General features: G+C 38.9%; 1 protein-coding gene across 18 annotated transcripts in view; it reads left to right on the top strand.

The window, feature by feature from the left end:
* Window positions 1-14,189, top strand: part of SYNE1 (spectrin repeat containing nuclear envelope protein 1) — a 293,660-nt gene that overhangs the window by 139,850 nt on the left and 139,621 nt on the right. For all 18 annotated transcript variants that reach the window (XM_074537722.1, XM_074537721.1, XM_074537729.1 and 15 more), the window contains 8 exons: window positions 703-1,012; window positions 2,805-2,969; window positions 4,378-4,734; window positions 7,966-8,102; window positions 9,053-9,230; window positions 11,554-11,736; window positions 13,244-13,387; window positions 13,716-13,871. In XM_074537722.1, the coding sequence (XP_074393823.1) occupies window positions 703-1,012; window positions 2,805-2,969; window positions 4,378-4,734; window positions 7,966-8,102; window positions 9,053-9,230; window positions 11,554-11,736; window positions 13,244-13,387; window positions 13,716-13,871 (1,630 nt within the window). The remainder of the gene's footprint in view (window positions 1-702; window positions 1,013-2,804; window positions 2,970-4,377; window positions 4,735-7,965; window positions 8,103-9,052; window positions 9,231-11,553; window positions 11,737-13,243; window positions 13,388-13,715; window positions 13,872-14,189) is intronic.

A 14,189-nucleotide genomic window follows, 5' to 3' on the forward strand; every position in this document is an offset into this window, starting at 1 on the left:
CCAAAATTGAAATTGTAACAGTATGTAGAAAATTATAGTGCGCTCTCTTAATGATGTCACTTAAATTTCACCCAATTTTTATCATAAAATATTTTTTTAGATTAGGTTAGACCATGGCATTTTGAGGGAAAATCTGACACACTCTTGTCTATCTGTAAGTCCCATGAAATAAGAAATACATTCCTCAACATGAATCCCAGAGAAGTATGGTGATCTACTAGGTAAAGCAATATGTAACAGAAGGGACTATATCTTCTAAATTGTAAATGAGTCTATAGATAATGGGTTTGTTCTTTCAAAACTTGCCAGAATATCTCTTAATTGACAGTAATTTCATAGGCTGCTGCATATTTTATTACTCTGATCATAAAAAACTCCAGTAATGTTCCATATTTTACTTTGCTGAACAGACACTGAAATGTGCTTTTCATTATTCTGAGGCAGATAGATTGCTCATGTAACCTGTAATAGGGAAGCAGCAATGTTGGTTGTACAAAGGGACCCAAAAGCCACAGGAATTTTTAAATAACTTGGATGCAAGTTGATGTAGGAAACAAAAGCAAGATGGAGAAAAAAGATACCTTCTAAACCTATTGTATATGGCTACAGACAGTGTAACAATTAAGACATAAGCAGCATCTTTTTTTTTTTTTTCCCAAACTTTAAAAGTTCTCATCTGCACTTTGTTTCTTTTAATATAAGTTCCCTAGATTCTGTCATTAGCCAGTGGAATGACTATCTGGAAAGGAAAAACCAGCTGGAACAGTGGCTAGAGAATTTGGATCACAAAGTGGAACAGCCTTTAGAACCACAGATTGGTCTGAAGGAGAAGTTTGCTCAGCTGGACCATTTCCAGGCTATTGTTTCTGAGATAGAGGATCACTCCGGTGATTTACAGCAACTCATTGAGAAAGCTGTGGATCTATCTGAAAAAACGGGGGATGCTTCCTTTGGAGATGCAGCTCAAGAAGAACTGAAAACACAGTTTAATGATATCACAACTGTAGCCAAGGTAAGATAAGTATCTCCATTTCAAGTAAGCAAAATGTTTAGACATTTGTATATATAGCTAAAAAACTTTGATTTTTGTATTTTTTAGTAACTAAAGGATTGACTGTGAATAATCTTGCCTCTGGTATAGTTGAGTCTAATAAAAGCATTGAATATAGTTTACTAAAATTTAGTGGAATGCAAAAACAGTACTGAGAGTTGAAATTGCTGTGGTTATAATTTTGGAGAAGTGAAGGCCGTATATTTTGTTCCTAGTTTCAACAGTAGAATACAACAGTATTTCTGATATTCTGACACATTTCTTGTCATCTAATTCTTTTCATTCATTCCAAGCATTTTTTTTCTTTACCTAGAAAGGGAAGAATTAAATGCCTCCCTGAGCAGGAAACATATTGTCATAAAGATAAATTGTCAAAAAGATTTATGCCCATTTTTTGTGGTGTTTCAAGCCACTAAGCACTGCACATGCTATGCAGGTACTCTAAGGAAAGATAGTGAGCTCACTGAGACCTTCTGCCAACCAGATCATGAGAGTGAAATACCTTGCCTCCACGCTCTCCTTGTACTGGTGCTACATTCTGGTGTGAGCAATGTACACAGGGATGCATGGTTTCCTTCCCTAGGAGTCTTTTGCTTCCCTAGGAGGCTGTTTTGGTTAGAGTCAGGTGCACGTGGGCATTTTCTTACCCTGTTGCTGGATAAAATGCATTGAGCTATAAAAACTTTGAGAATTTGCTTTAGGTCTTCTTTGTTTAGCTAGTAACTATCCATTGTCTAGTTGACAATGATACATTCTGAGTGACACATTCTGAGGGATTATTTCTGATGGTTATTTTCAGAGGGAACAGCAGGTCTTCTTAATCTAACTTATTTTTAATAGCATTTGTTGAATGTTGAGTTACTCAAACTTTAAAATAACTGAGTTTAATTTGGAGGTGGTTTAGTTTGAAACTGGCTCCAAGAAACTTCAATCTAGATTACAGGATCTACACAGGGATAAAAATCTATTTGATTAGCTCATTTCACTTCTGGTTAGTTTTGATAAACATTCATTAGTGCTATCTCAAAATAATATAGTCTACCCAGTCAGACCAAAGGCAAACCTCTACCACGGTACTTTTTCACTGTGTCACAGTAAGATAAACTGACCCCACTCTAAGCTTACATTAAAAAGCTAACATGGAGTCAGGAAGCAGCTGCTTCAGGCAGTTGTGTCAGGGGAAGCATCCTCAGGACTGCAGGGTATGTGGCTGATAGGATGGTCGAAGTAGGACTCAGCACCAAAAGATCATTTTGCACTTTTAGACAGCCGGAGTTTTTGTTTGTGGGACGTCTCCATGACTCTGCTTAGCATTTGTGGAGACTTGGTGCTTCTAAGTAAGTGCTGTATTTCTGGCAGCGATTCTGCACCTTGGGAGGGCTCATGGGTGATCTACAAGACCCTCTGGGGCGTACTAGGAAAAGCATGCCAGAGTGACACGGCTGCAGCATTGATGTCTACTAAACCATACATTAGACTATTTAAAAGTATATTTTTGCATCCATTTTCAGAAGGCTTCTGCTCCAGCAGAAAATCCTTCTCCAGACCAACTCAAACCAAACCTTTCCCAGTGTTTCTCAGTGTTTCTCAGTCTCTGTTCTGATGCCACAAGCTATAACCTGTTCACTATTCCAATGCATGCTATGGTGTCAAGCCAGCACTGCATGCTCAAAGCCAGCATAGTATGTAAGTACTTCAATGTAATGGTCTTTCTTTGTTTTTTGGTTGTTTTTTTTTTTCATCTGATTGATAGGAGAAAATGAGGAAAGTGGAAGATATCGTGAAGGATCATTTGCTTTATCTGGATGCTGTGCATGAATTCACAGACTGGCTTCATTCTGCAAAGGAAGAGCTTCACCGCTGGTCAGATGCATCTGGAGATACACCAGCTATACAGAAAAAGCTGGCCAAAGTCAATGTAAGCGAGCATTCATGATTTCTTCTGCAATTCAGACCCTATGCTTTAAAAAAACCCCAGTCAAACAGTTGTGGGATCTTGCTTTTTTTCCTTTGAAATGGTGATTACATTTCAGTGAGCTGAAAGCAAGCTTTCCAAGCTGTGCTTTGTTTTCGACTCCCTTCTCATATTAACAGATGGAGTAAAAGTATAATCAGACCTAAGTTAACCACAGCACACATGGAAACAATTTGCAAGAGCGGAAGCCCAGTGGCATCACAGAAGAATGTGGCTTAGCTGATTAATGAATGCTTCTCTTTCCTCATCCCTAAATACACTTTCTCCATGAGCAGAATTGTCTAAATCAGAGACAACCTTTCGTGCTTTGCATGAAATGGAGATGTGTAAAGCAGCACAAGGACTGTTCCCCTCGTTTGAGGGGTGCACATGTTAGAAATATGTGAGTTGCCTCCCTGTGTATACTCTCCTTAGCCTGGAACCTATTGATAGCCATCTGAGTGCTTAAGAAATTTGCATATTTCTGAATACAACACTAAAACAGGCTACATGTTTTGCCCATGCCTGGTGTTTACATTCAGATAATCACGCTAGCAACATTTTACTCTGCTCCTAAGCATAAGAGAGGGGGACAGTGAACTTAAATGCTAGATGAAGATTCGGGGTCCCCAAGATCAAATGACAGATTTTTGTACATTCTGGTGTAATTTTCAGTCTCCCTTTTGCTCGAACTCCTGATCTGTAAAACGGGAAAGGGAGGGGTTAGCAGCATCTAGTTCTTAAGATGAACAAGAGAAGATATAACATTACTGTAGTGTTTGGGGTGGTTTTTATACATTCTCCAGTTTCTTAAGCTGAAAGGTCCCAAGATTGAGATATGTGAGATTGAAATAAGGATGCCATAGAAAGAATTTAGCTCTGAAAACAAAATCAAAACCATACACTCAGGAAAAAAACCCCAAAAACATGTTCAACCAATTCTGGCACATCTCAGGTCACAAGCAGGCTGAAAACTGCTGTTCTGTTTCTGAGACTGCTGCATGCTACTACACACCAGCATTTCTTATGCAAGAGATCACAACAAAGCCTTCATGTTCTGCATCTCAACCTAAATAGTATTTTTTGTATCTAAAAATACATCTAATAGTATTTTTCGTATCTATCTTCCTGTCTTCCTCTCCAATGCTGAAGACAGTTTGAGAACTGATGTTGAATCCCCGCAAGGGCCGCTGTTGGCTGGGTTTTACTCCCCCGGTTCCCAGACCGCTGCCGTCAGGGGGCCGCGGCTCGGGGCAGTGCGGGGCGCTGGGGCCGAGCCGGGCCGGGCCGGGCCGGGAGGCGCCCCCGGGCAGGCCCCGCGGCGGCGGCGGTGTGGCGGCCCGCGGGTTACCATGGCAATGTCGCCCCGCAGGAGCTGGTGGAGTCCCGGCAGAGCGGCGCGGGCCGGCTGAGCCGAGTGGAGGCGCTGGCTCCGGCGGCCCGGCGCGGCACGACGGCGGGCGGGTGCCAGCTGCTGGCGGCCGAGATGCAGGCGCTGCAGGCGGACTGGCGGCAGTGGGAGGAGAGCGCCCGGCGCAGCCAGGCCGGCCTGCGGGACGTGCTCAGCCAGATGGCCCTGTCGGAGCGGGAGTTCGCGGCGCAGGCCGGGCGGCTGGAGGAGGCTGTGCGGCGGCTCGCAGGGCAGCTGGCCACCTGGGCGCAGGGGCTGACCCCCGCTGACAGCCGCAGCACGGACGCCGAGGTGGTGGAGAGCTGGCGCAAGGAGAAAGTAAGGACATGTCTCTTTTCCATGTACATGTGTGGTCACCGCGGGCGGGAAACTTCCGCCAAGTGGGACTATCCTGCGCATCGTAAATCAGAACTTGCGGAAGGCATTTCTGTGAAAGCCCGACTTTCCAAACTCTTTGTGTTACCGTGATCACAGCGAGCGGTGTTGGCAGAACACGTCCCTCCCCTTGGCCCCTGCTGTAGCAGGCTTAGCGAAAGCTGCCTGGATTTTCGGTGTTAAACCCAGGGCTCGCCCCTGGGAGGAAGCCAAGGAGCTGGCACAGCGGCTCTGGGCTGCGCTTCCAAGTTGCTCAGTGGTTCGAGCCAGAGTAGCATTTGATGGAAGAAATATGAAGCTTTTCCTAAAGGCCAAGTAAGAACCTGGTGCCATTAAAATTTGTCAGGAATGTATTTGGCTTATACTTTCCTTTTCTTGAAATATCCTCTACGTTATGCACGTTGAGATCTTGCCCAATATTTAAAGAAGTTAATCAGGAAATGGCTCTAATTCCTAATTGCTTTGGAATGCAGTAGAATTGAGATAAATATAGGTTGTTTCTGTTCTTGGTTGTCTCCTAGCAAAAGATTCCCATTTATATATCACAGCTCCTCCCTGTAAATATATACACTTATTTGCAACAATCAAGATACATGTTTGTATCTCAACCACAATGAATCACAGATGTTGATAAAAGATACAGAGTATTTCTCTGTCATAGTAAAGCAGTTTCAGCAGAGGAGGAGAGGGATGTATTGCCTTCTTTCTGACCCCTTGACTGAAGTCATGTTCAAAAAAACCCCAGAACACAGCCCTTTTCTTTGAACTGAAGTTATTGATCTCCTGCTGCAGGGTCTGTGCCAAGTTGTTTCTGTGTCTTCTTCTTTCACAGAATTCCTTGCATGGATTTATGAAACCTGCTTGCTTGAGTGCCGTTATGTGTCTGTAGGAGTAACAAAGAGGGCATTAAGATGAAGCAAATAATTGTACAAATATGCAAAATGTTCCATATATACGTGTTTTTAAAAAGGAAACAAAGCCATGGGATTGTAAGACACCAGGCATTTTTTTATTTCATAAATGGAGAAGTATTAAATTGAAAGGCTATTGCTTTTATTAGTAGTATATGTAATATGTATGTACTGTATAGCTCTGTATAAGAGCACTCAGATTAGACAGTTGTAAAGTTTGGCTAAGGAGGAAGATGCAGAAGCATCTCATGAGGTAACTATGCATAGCCCCACTATGCAATTTTATTTATAGTTAGGAGAAATGTGACAGTAATCTTCTCATTGTTGGACCCCAGGGAAAGGCCCTATTGTGAATATAAAATAGCACTGCAGTTTCTATTTCTATTGTCTCACAGTGATTCTGTTGCCATGTTAGCCAAGGCCACAAATTAAAAATGCATTTCCTAATTCGTAGAATTAGCAAGATCATTCTGCTACTCTGTTATACTGAAGCTCTGTTCCCTTAGGTATGTGCAGCATTAGAGCAACAGATTTTGTGCTTGAAATTCAACAGATTATTTCTGTAATTGTCAGATTCAATATTAAATCCAACTGGCTGCAACAGTGATATCACTGTATGGAAAAATGCCATAGTTAAATTTACCCTGTTCTGCAAATTATTGCTCCTGTTTGTTAGTAGGCTGTGCCTAAGGCTGTATGTAGTCAGACTAACCTCTTATTAGTTTTTGAGGTGAATTGTGCTGAAAACAGGCGGTTCTAACCTTGTGTTAGTCTTAAGAGATGCTTTCTTTTCATAAAAAAGGGGTGGTTAGTAGTTCATTATGATGATTCCTGCCCTTGGCACTTTGTGACATCCTGTGTTTAGGTAATGCCCATTGTGGTGTGATTTTTAATGCTTTCCAAAAGAATGGTTTCAGTAGCTTAACTGTGAGTAAAGTAAGCAAAAAGTATTTAGTGTTTTTTCCTAAGCATTATTGTTCTTACATAATTACTTAGTTCAAATGCTACTTTATATGGCACTGAAACAAGTGACTATTTCAAGTATCTCTTAATCATGATCGAAGAGATTTATCATGTATGACTAGCTCAAAGAAGATAGTCCATAATGAATAATGTAAATCAGGGGACTCCTGAAAATCTGCTGCAGCAAAATATAATTTGTAGTTGTCCTGGACAGAACTCATTACAACGTATATTTTTAATCATCCTCTTTTTTGTTTTTCTTCTGAATATGTATGTTTATATACATACATATATATATTTTTTCACACACACACATACATAGATATATATATGTGTGTCTGTGTGTGTGTGCATTTTTAGAAATGTGTTTTGGGGGCATCTTTATCTCCCACTTCCAGGTCCCTGTTCAAATCTATCTTCACCTTCATATGATCTGTTTCTCAAGTTTATATTGTAAGTTTCTTCCAGACTGGCACTTTAGCCAAACTATTCTGTACTTGACAAATGCTCTGGTCTGCCTGCACTGCAGAACCTCTGCTGTTAGCCTGAGAGGAATGTCTGAAGAATTTAGTTCCTAGTGAGGCGAGGAGCCAAGCCTGCACTGCTCATTATGCTGGAGTAGCTGGCAGGATTCTGCAGTGGAGATGCTGTGGACATCATCAAGCACTGTTTTTGTTGGAGTACTTATCACACCTCTCCTTGTGACACAAGCCAAGCCAACAAAATCTCTTTTTTTGTTTTGTTAGCTTAACTGTCTCCAAGGCACAAACCGTTCCAGTGCATCAATGACAGGCAGTAACCCAGTTACTCTGACATGATTGTGAGCAGCTGTACTTTCAAAATATGAAGTCATGTGTGAAAAGAGTTGAATCGAATCTGTTAAAAAACTTTGTGCATAAATTAACTTTCTGGATACAGCTCAAAAAAAGTTTTAATTGAACCTGTTAAACTCAAGTCAACAGGATAATTATATTTATATGAACACATATCATTTGCTATTCTCCAAATGTATGTACTTTTATATGTATACAGCTAATTGACAATACTGTTGCTTTATTAGAATGAAATTTATATCTTAAAATGGGCTTCAAGAATATTTCATGCTAAGGAAGTTGGGGCATCCAGAAATTTGGTCTCTAGAAGCTCATAATTTCAAACAAGGTACTGTAGACTTGATAGCTAAAATATTCTTGAAAGTAAACATATAGATATTTAATTAATTTTAATTCTGATAAACTTTGATTAAAAAGTTGTGGCTTTTTTATGTTTACTCACCAATATTTTTCATTTATTTTAACAGGAAACATTGGATGCTCTGGTAAAGTCTGAACAAATGACAGATGAGATCAAAACTCAGTTGAATGATCTTTGTAGATTTTCCAGGGATTTAAGTACTCATTCTTCAAAAGTTTCAGGGTTGATTAAGGAGTATAACAGGTATGCATTCATCTTGTTTAGAATTTATCTCATGGCGGGGGGGGGGGGATGATGAGCTGTCTTTAAGGGAACCATTAATTAGAATTTTAGAACTAGAGACAGACATATGCAATAGTTAGAATCATTACTTTGATTTTGGTGTCAACAAAAGTTATGTAAAGCATTAATTTGATTTTTTGATTTTTTTTTTCTTGAAGCCAGGCTATGCCACTAAATTCAGCTGAAACTAAATGTACATCTATACCTGACATATTACAGAAGTCCTTGTAAAAAAGTGAGGCAGTAATATGTCGTATTTGCCTGAAAGAAAATGAATAATACCAGCTAGTTCAGATATTTTTCTTGATTTTGTCCTTCATACTATTCTTCTTTGTTTAGTTGGTTTCTTGAAGCAGGAACTAGCTAGGGAAGGTAGCATTTGCTCGCTTGCTTTCTCTCAAGTCACTATTATTTACTTTGGAGTATGACACCTGCATTTCAGACAGAAGAGTCTGTTGTTTCTTGCATGAGATTTCAGCTTCTGGCTTCTGTAGCTGCAGGAGGATGTGATTACTCAGATTGATCTTTTATAACCTTGTGGACTTAACAAAGCCACAGAAGTTGGAATTTTATTCACTGTAGTCCTGCACCCTCTCCCTAGTGAGAGAAAGAGGCTTGCAGAATACATTGATGCTTAGGTGCACTGAGTCACTCTGTGGAAACACTTGTACCTGTCATATCTGTGACAGCGATGTCCCAATTTACATGCTTCACTTTTGAGAACTGAAAGCTTCTAATGGATTTCCTGGTGCCTCAGTTAAGTGCATAAATTTGGTAGGAGGATTCCAGGTTAACCTACCCCTACCATTGTGTTTCAGAGAACAAAATAATAGCATTGTCACCTAACCGAGTCCTGCCCTTCCTCCCTCCCTCCCTCGCTTTTTTCTTCTTCCCTGATGTGATAAACCCAGCCTCTGCCTGCAAGCCTCAAAAGGATGTCAGAGCAAAGAGCAGATCTTGCAGCAGAGATTTCGGACGGCTTTCAGGGACTTTCAGCAGTGGCTGGTCAATGCAAGAGTCACCACTGCCAAATGCTTTGATGTGCCTCAAAACATCAGTGAAGCTTCAGCAAGTCTGCAGAAAATACAGGTAACTTTATAGCAGTAAAATACTAGTCTAAGGGAGACCAAATCGATTTCATGTACAGCTCAGATTTATTTCTTTGATTAATTAGTGCTTTTGCTAATGTTGCTATTGTTAACACTAAAGGTGACTCATTGCAGAGAAATAAACACTTTTTTTTTCCTATTTTATTTAGTTTAATTACTGGGCTACAGTTTGTAAGTAGTTATGTCTCGTAAATAGTTTTCCTTTCCTTGTTTCTTTTTTATAATGTGAGAAAAATGTGTTTTAGGTGGGAGAGTACTGTAAATCAGAATGATACCAGAATGGAGTCTTAGTACCTGGAGTTATTTCACAATTAAGTGAATACTTTTCATTATGTATTAAAGTGGAGCCCTTATGGTACAAGAGCAGAGTTAAATTATAAGCAGTGGGAGCAGGCATTTAAAAAGAATATTTTCTACATAAACATAAAATAAGCCCAAACAGTTATGTGGAAAGGAATGACAGTTAAAAGTATATTTTAATAAATCAAATGAATGAAAGTTATTTAATTTATAGAACATAGCTATCATTTTAACTGAAACTAACAAAATGAGAATTATTTAATGATGCTGTTATACCTTTAGTTAGATAGTATAACAGGTGAAATTTGTAACTGTTTCTCAGAAAACACCAAAAGCCAAATCACCTCATTTTGCTATATTCACTTTCCTTTGCATAAGGAGTCCATATAATACTGTCTTGATATATCAAATATTTGACTGCATCATGTTGAGAATATCTTCAGAAGGGCGAAAAGTCCTGGTAATTTTTTACATTAAATATAAAAATTTTAGCAAGGCTGGGTTTTTTTTTCAACAGTAGCCTTCTTTTTTTAAATCATTACAGCCCCCTCATAATATATGACCATACCTTGTTCTCCTTCTCTCTGAAAGCTGCCTTAGGTGAAATAAACTTTTTTTGGACTGCTTTAGGACTTCTAAAGATGTCTTGCTAACCTGCATAAACCTGATATTTTGTTTTTCTTGAAAGTTAATGTTCTCTCTGTTAGCACATTTTACATCATTAAGTCACCAATATGTTTCATTTTAATATAGTCAGAATTTATAGTCGAAGTATCTCAAAGTTAACAGACCCTTTGCATTCTCTGCTAAGACCTCTCATATAACACAGAATCAGAACCTGACCTAATAATTTTGGTATCAAGCCTGTTACTCCTGAGCATGGGTGTAACCTAATGTAATACACATAATCACGATAATAACAGTTTAAAATATTTCTAGATAAGACTACTAAATTTCTTTGAGTCTAAATGCTGACAAAGTTTTTTAATAAGTTACAAAGAGATTATTCCAATAAATTGGAATTTTACAATCTATCTGTTTCCTTAAATTTCTGTATAATTCTTGTACCTGCATTTTTCCACACACTTATTGCACACTAGCACTGTGCAAGATTTCTGTGAAGACTAATATTTCTAAACAAGGAAGGTAAATTATGGATACAGAGGCATAAATTGCACAGATTGGACATTGGTCAGGTTCTGAGCATCAGCCCACACCACCACATGCTCATGGCAAGTCCAGCACAGCTGGAGCTTGCCTATGGGCAGGGGTTTGGTCCAGTGTGTGCCTGTGTTATCTCTGTTAGGATAACTGTGGAAGGGGCTAGCAGCAAGCTTGTTAGGTAAAGGAGTGAGAAGAAGCTGAGAAGTAAGAGGAAGCTAATAAAGAGCTCTCTCAAAAGCTGTAACTAAGGAGATCGAGAGAAGAAAGATAAGAGAACTTTGCAGCTAGATGAAGTATTTTTTGAAAGTTAGTTGAAGTCACTATAACTTTTCACCAATAGTATTATGTTAACTTATTGTAGCCAATAGTTAAGGTAGAAGAAGCACAAACAATTAGAAAGTGTATAAAAGTCAGCCATGTTCAATAATAAAGGGTTGCCAACTGAGATTTCTTATAGTCTCTGCTTTGTGTCATGACTGCCTCGACAACAACAGATAACAATTCCCTGAAATGAGACTTTTATCACTTTCTGTACTAGTGGTATTTGAGGGAATATATTACCCAACTAAATCAGTAGTAATTGTCTCATGGAGTATGGAAAATGCAGGTAATCCTGGAGTCTTAATGTGTGTATTATTCAGACACTTTGATTTCTGGATGAAGTAGCTGTTATCTCTAACTCCCATCAATACAAACAGTATTGAAATGAATTTACTGAAAATACATCAGGACATTAGCAAGCAGAAACAGTAAACTCTCATCACTGATCAATTTTCTAGCAGCTTGACTTTATTGGGACTCAAAGTTCACCAGCTAACTTTTTTTGTTACTATTTTTAGGAATTCTTATCAGAAAGCGAGAATGGGCAACAAAAGCTAAACCTGCTGGCATCCAAAGGAGAGCTACTGTGCTCTGTTTCACCAAAGGAAAAGGCTAAAGTTATCCAGGACAAATCTGCTGCAGCTAAAGAAGATTGGAAAAATTTTATCACCACACTCCACCAGAAGAAATCTGCATTGGAGGTATGGAACCAGTCACAGTGAGGAACGACTGGATCTAAATTTCCTCTTTGCTTCTATTTGAAACAGCACAGTTTAGATGTGTATATCTGTGAGTGTTTACTATGTGACAGAATTAAGAAATAGATGCTTTCAAGAAGTCTTACTCTTCTACTTGCATTTTGCTTTTGTTTACTTCTGCTATCTTTATTACCTGATTCACTTTAATGTGGTGTTTTATGCAGAAGCATGTTGTTCAGAATCAAAGACAGCAGTTCCTGAAATTCAGTAGTCTCATCAAATGTACTGGGTTTCTAAAACATATTTTCCTTCTGAAAAATGGTTTTAGTACAGGTTTCTGAAACAGCTGCTTATTGAATAGTCCCAGTGGAGTATGCAAATTTTGTTTCTCTTACTGCAAATACGTGAAATGTACTTATTTAATTGAGCAACTTTTTAGGTAACTGCAAGTGCCTTTCTCTGTTGAGAACTCACAGTTCAACCAGTAGGTGGTGAATATCTTAAAATCATAAACTTTTTAAGGTCATAGGTTTTAAGGTCAAAATGTCTCATCTGAAATTCCCTGCATAGAATAGGATAATTAAAGTTCCTCAGCATTCTTGTTTCAAACCAATGCTGCCTAGACAGGCGATAAAAATTTTAAATACACTTAATGCATTATGTAGGAAAGCATTTCAAAGAAAATTCTCAGATAGCAAGGACTTACCTTTCTTCATCTTAAGGTTGCCATGGAAAGAGGATGTTCTCAGTCTTTTTGAGTCAAGCATTTTTTAGTCTCACAGGCTTAGTTTGTTATTCAGGTGTTTAAGTGATATGGATGTAGCTGGAAAGAAAATTAAATATGTCTGGGGGAAAAATACATTAAAATAAATAAGGCGCAGGAGCTGTGCTGTTCAGGTTTTTATTCCACATGAATTATTTTAGGTGCTCTTTTATTAAATAATGCAGAATAAGCCAGCAAGAAAAGTATGCAGGCCTGAAGGAATGCTGTTGTATGCATTGAATGCACTTTTTATGATCAAAATTTAACTCTATAAAAAGAATACAACCAGAAGCATTCCCCAGGACTGGGTTGAATTTAGACATTACTTAGAAACATTAGCAGCCCACTTAAGGAGGGCTTAATGTTAATGACTGAAGTCAAGTATTAGATAACTCACATCCCAAATTAGCCTTTATTCACACTACCTTAGTTGTGCGAACTGGAATTAGATTAAGTCAAGTCTCATGAAATCTGTAAAGCTTTACAATCAAAAGAAATTTGTTTCAGCCTTCCCTCAGCTGTGTAGTACATTGTTGCTTCTATTTTGCTTTTTAAAAGTGTTCCCTATCAAACTTCTATTTCGGTGTCTGTTGGATAAGAACAGGCAGAGCTCATGTAATTTGTTTGAAGAGTTTTGTATAATTTGCCTGCAGTTATATATCCTTTTTGTGTTCTTGATCTGTGTGTTATGAATTAGTTATGTCTAGTGCACTGGGACTATTCATAGAAATTTGCATGCCTTCCTAGAGCTTAAATATCCAGATGAAGGACTTTGAAGCAACTGCTGAGCCTCTGCAGGAGTGGCTGACCACAACTGAGAAGATAGTACAAGGAAGTAGCAGTCGGCTCCATGATCTTCCTTCCAAGAGGAGAGAACAGCAAAAGCTGCAGGTGACTTATAAGGGCTCTTAATGCAGCCAGATCTTCCTGTTCCATTCTCCTGGCCTCATTGGTTACTTACAAAAGCTTAATCATTCTAGCATCCTGACCTCTAAATAAGATGGGAACTTTTTTGAGGTTTGCTGTTGATGATCCTGTTCCATCAAGTTTTGCATCTCCACTTTTCTTATGACATGCTGCTCCATTGCTGTAACCATATGGTGTGCCTGTCTCAGCAAGCTTGCCATATGTCACTTCTATTTTTCATGGTACCTTCATGCTTCTCCATCTCCTGCTTTCTTGCACCCACTCTTATTATTACTGTGCTTGTGCTTTACAGTCTGTCCTTGAGGAAATAAGCTGCCACGAGCATCAGCTCAACAGGCTAAAAGAGAAAGCTCAGCAGCTGTGGGAAGAACAAGCTGTCAGCAAAAGCTTTATGCGCAGAGTGTCTCAGTTGTCTTCTCAGTATCTTACTCTAAGCAATCTGACTAAGGTAATGCATCCAATGTATGTGCTCCTAAGCAACTCCTGTGATGTATGTGGGGAAAAATAAAGACTGAAATGTGAAACACTGCAGTTGTCTTGCTTGCCTGCTCTGTGATGTGTCTGAGCTATTCTGTCTTTCACATTGACTTATAAGAGTGGAAAGTAAGGACTGTCAACAAAGTGTAACTGTGATTTTTTGTTATTAATTTTTAAAAGTGTACTGATTAAGAAGTAAATCCCACCCGATTATACAATAATCAGACTTTATTTTGATTCTTTCAAGCATGAAGACAGTTTTGTAATAAGTTGCATCTGAAAGAGGCAT

Source organism: Zonotrichia albicollis, chromosome 3 (genome assembly GCF_047830755.1).
Source record: "Zonotrichia albicollis isolate bZonAlb1 chromosome 3, bZonAlb1.hap1, whole genome shotgun sequence".
Classification (NCBI taxonomy): Eukaryota; Metazoa; Chordata; class Aves; order Passeriformes; family Passerellidae; genus Zonotrichia; species Zonotrichia albicollis.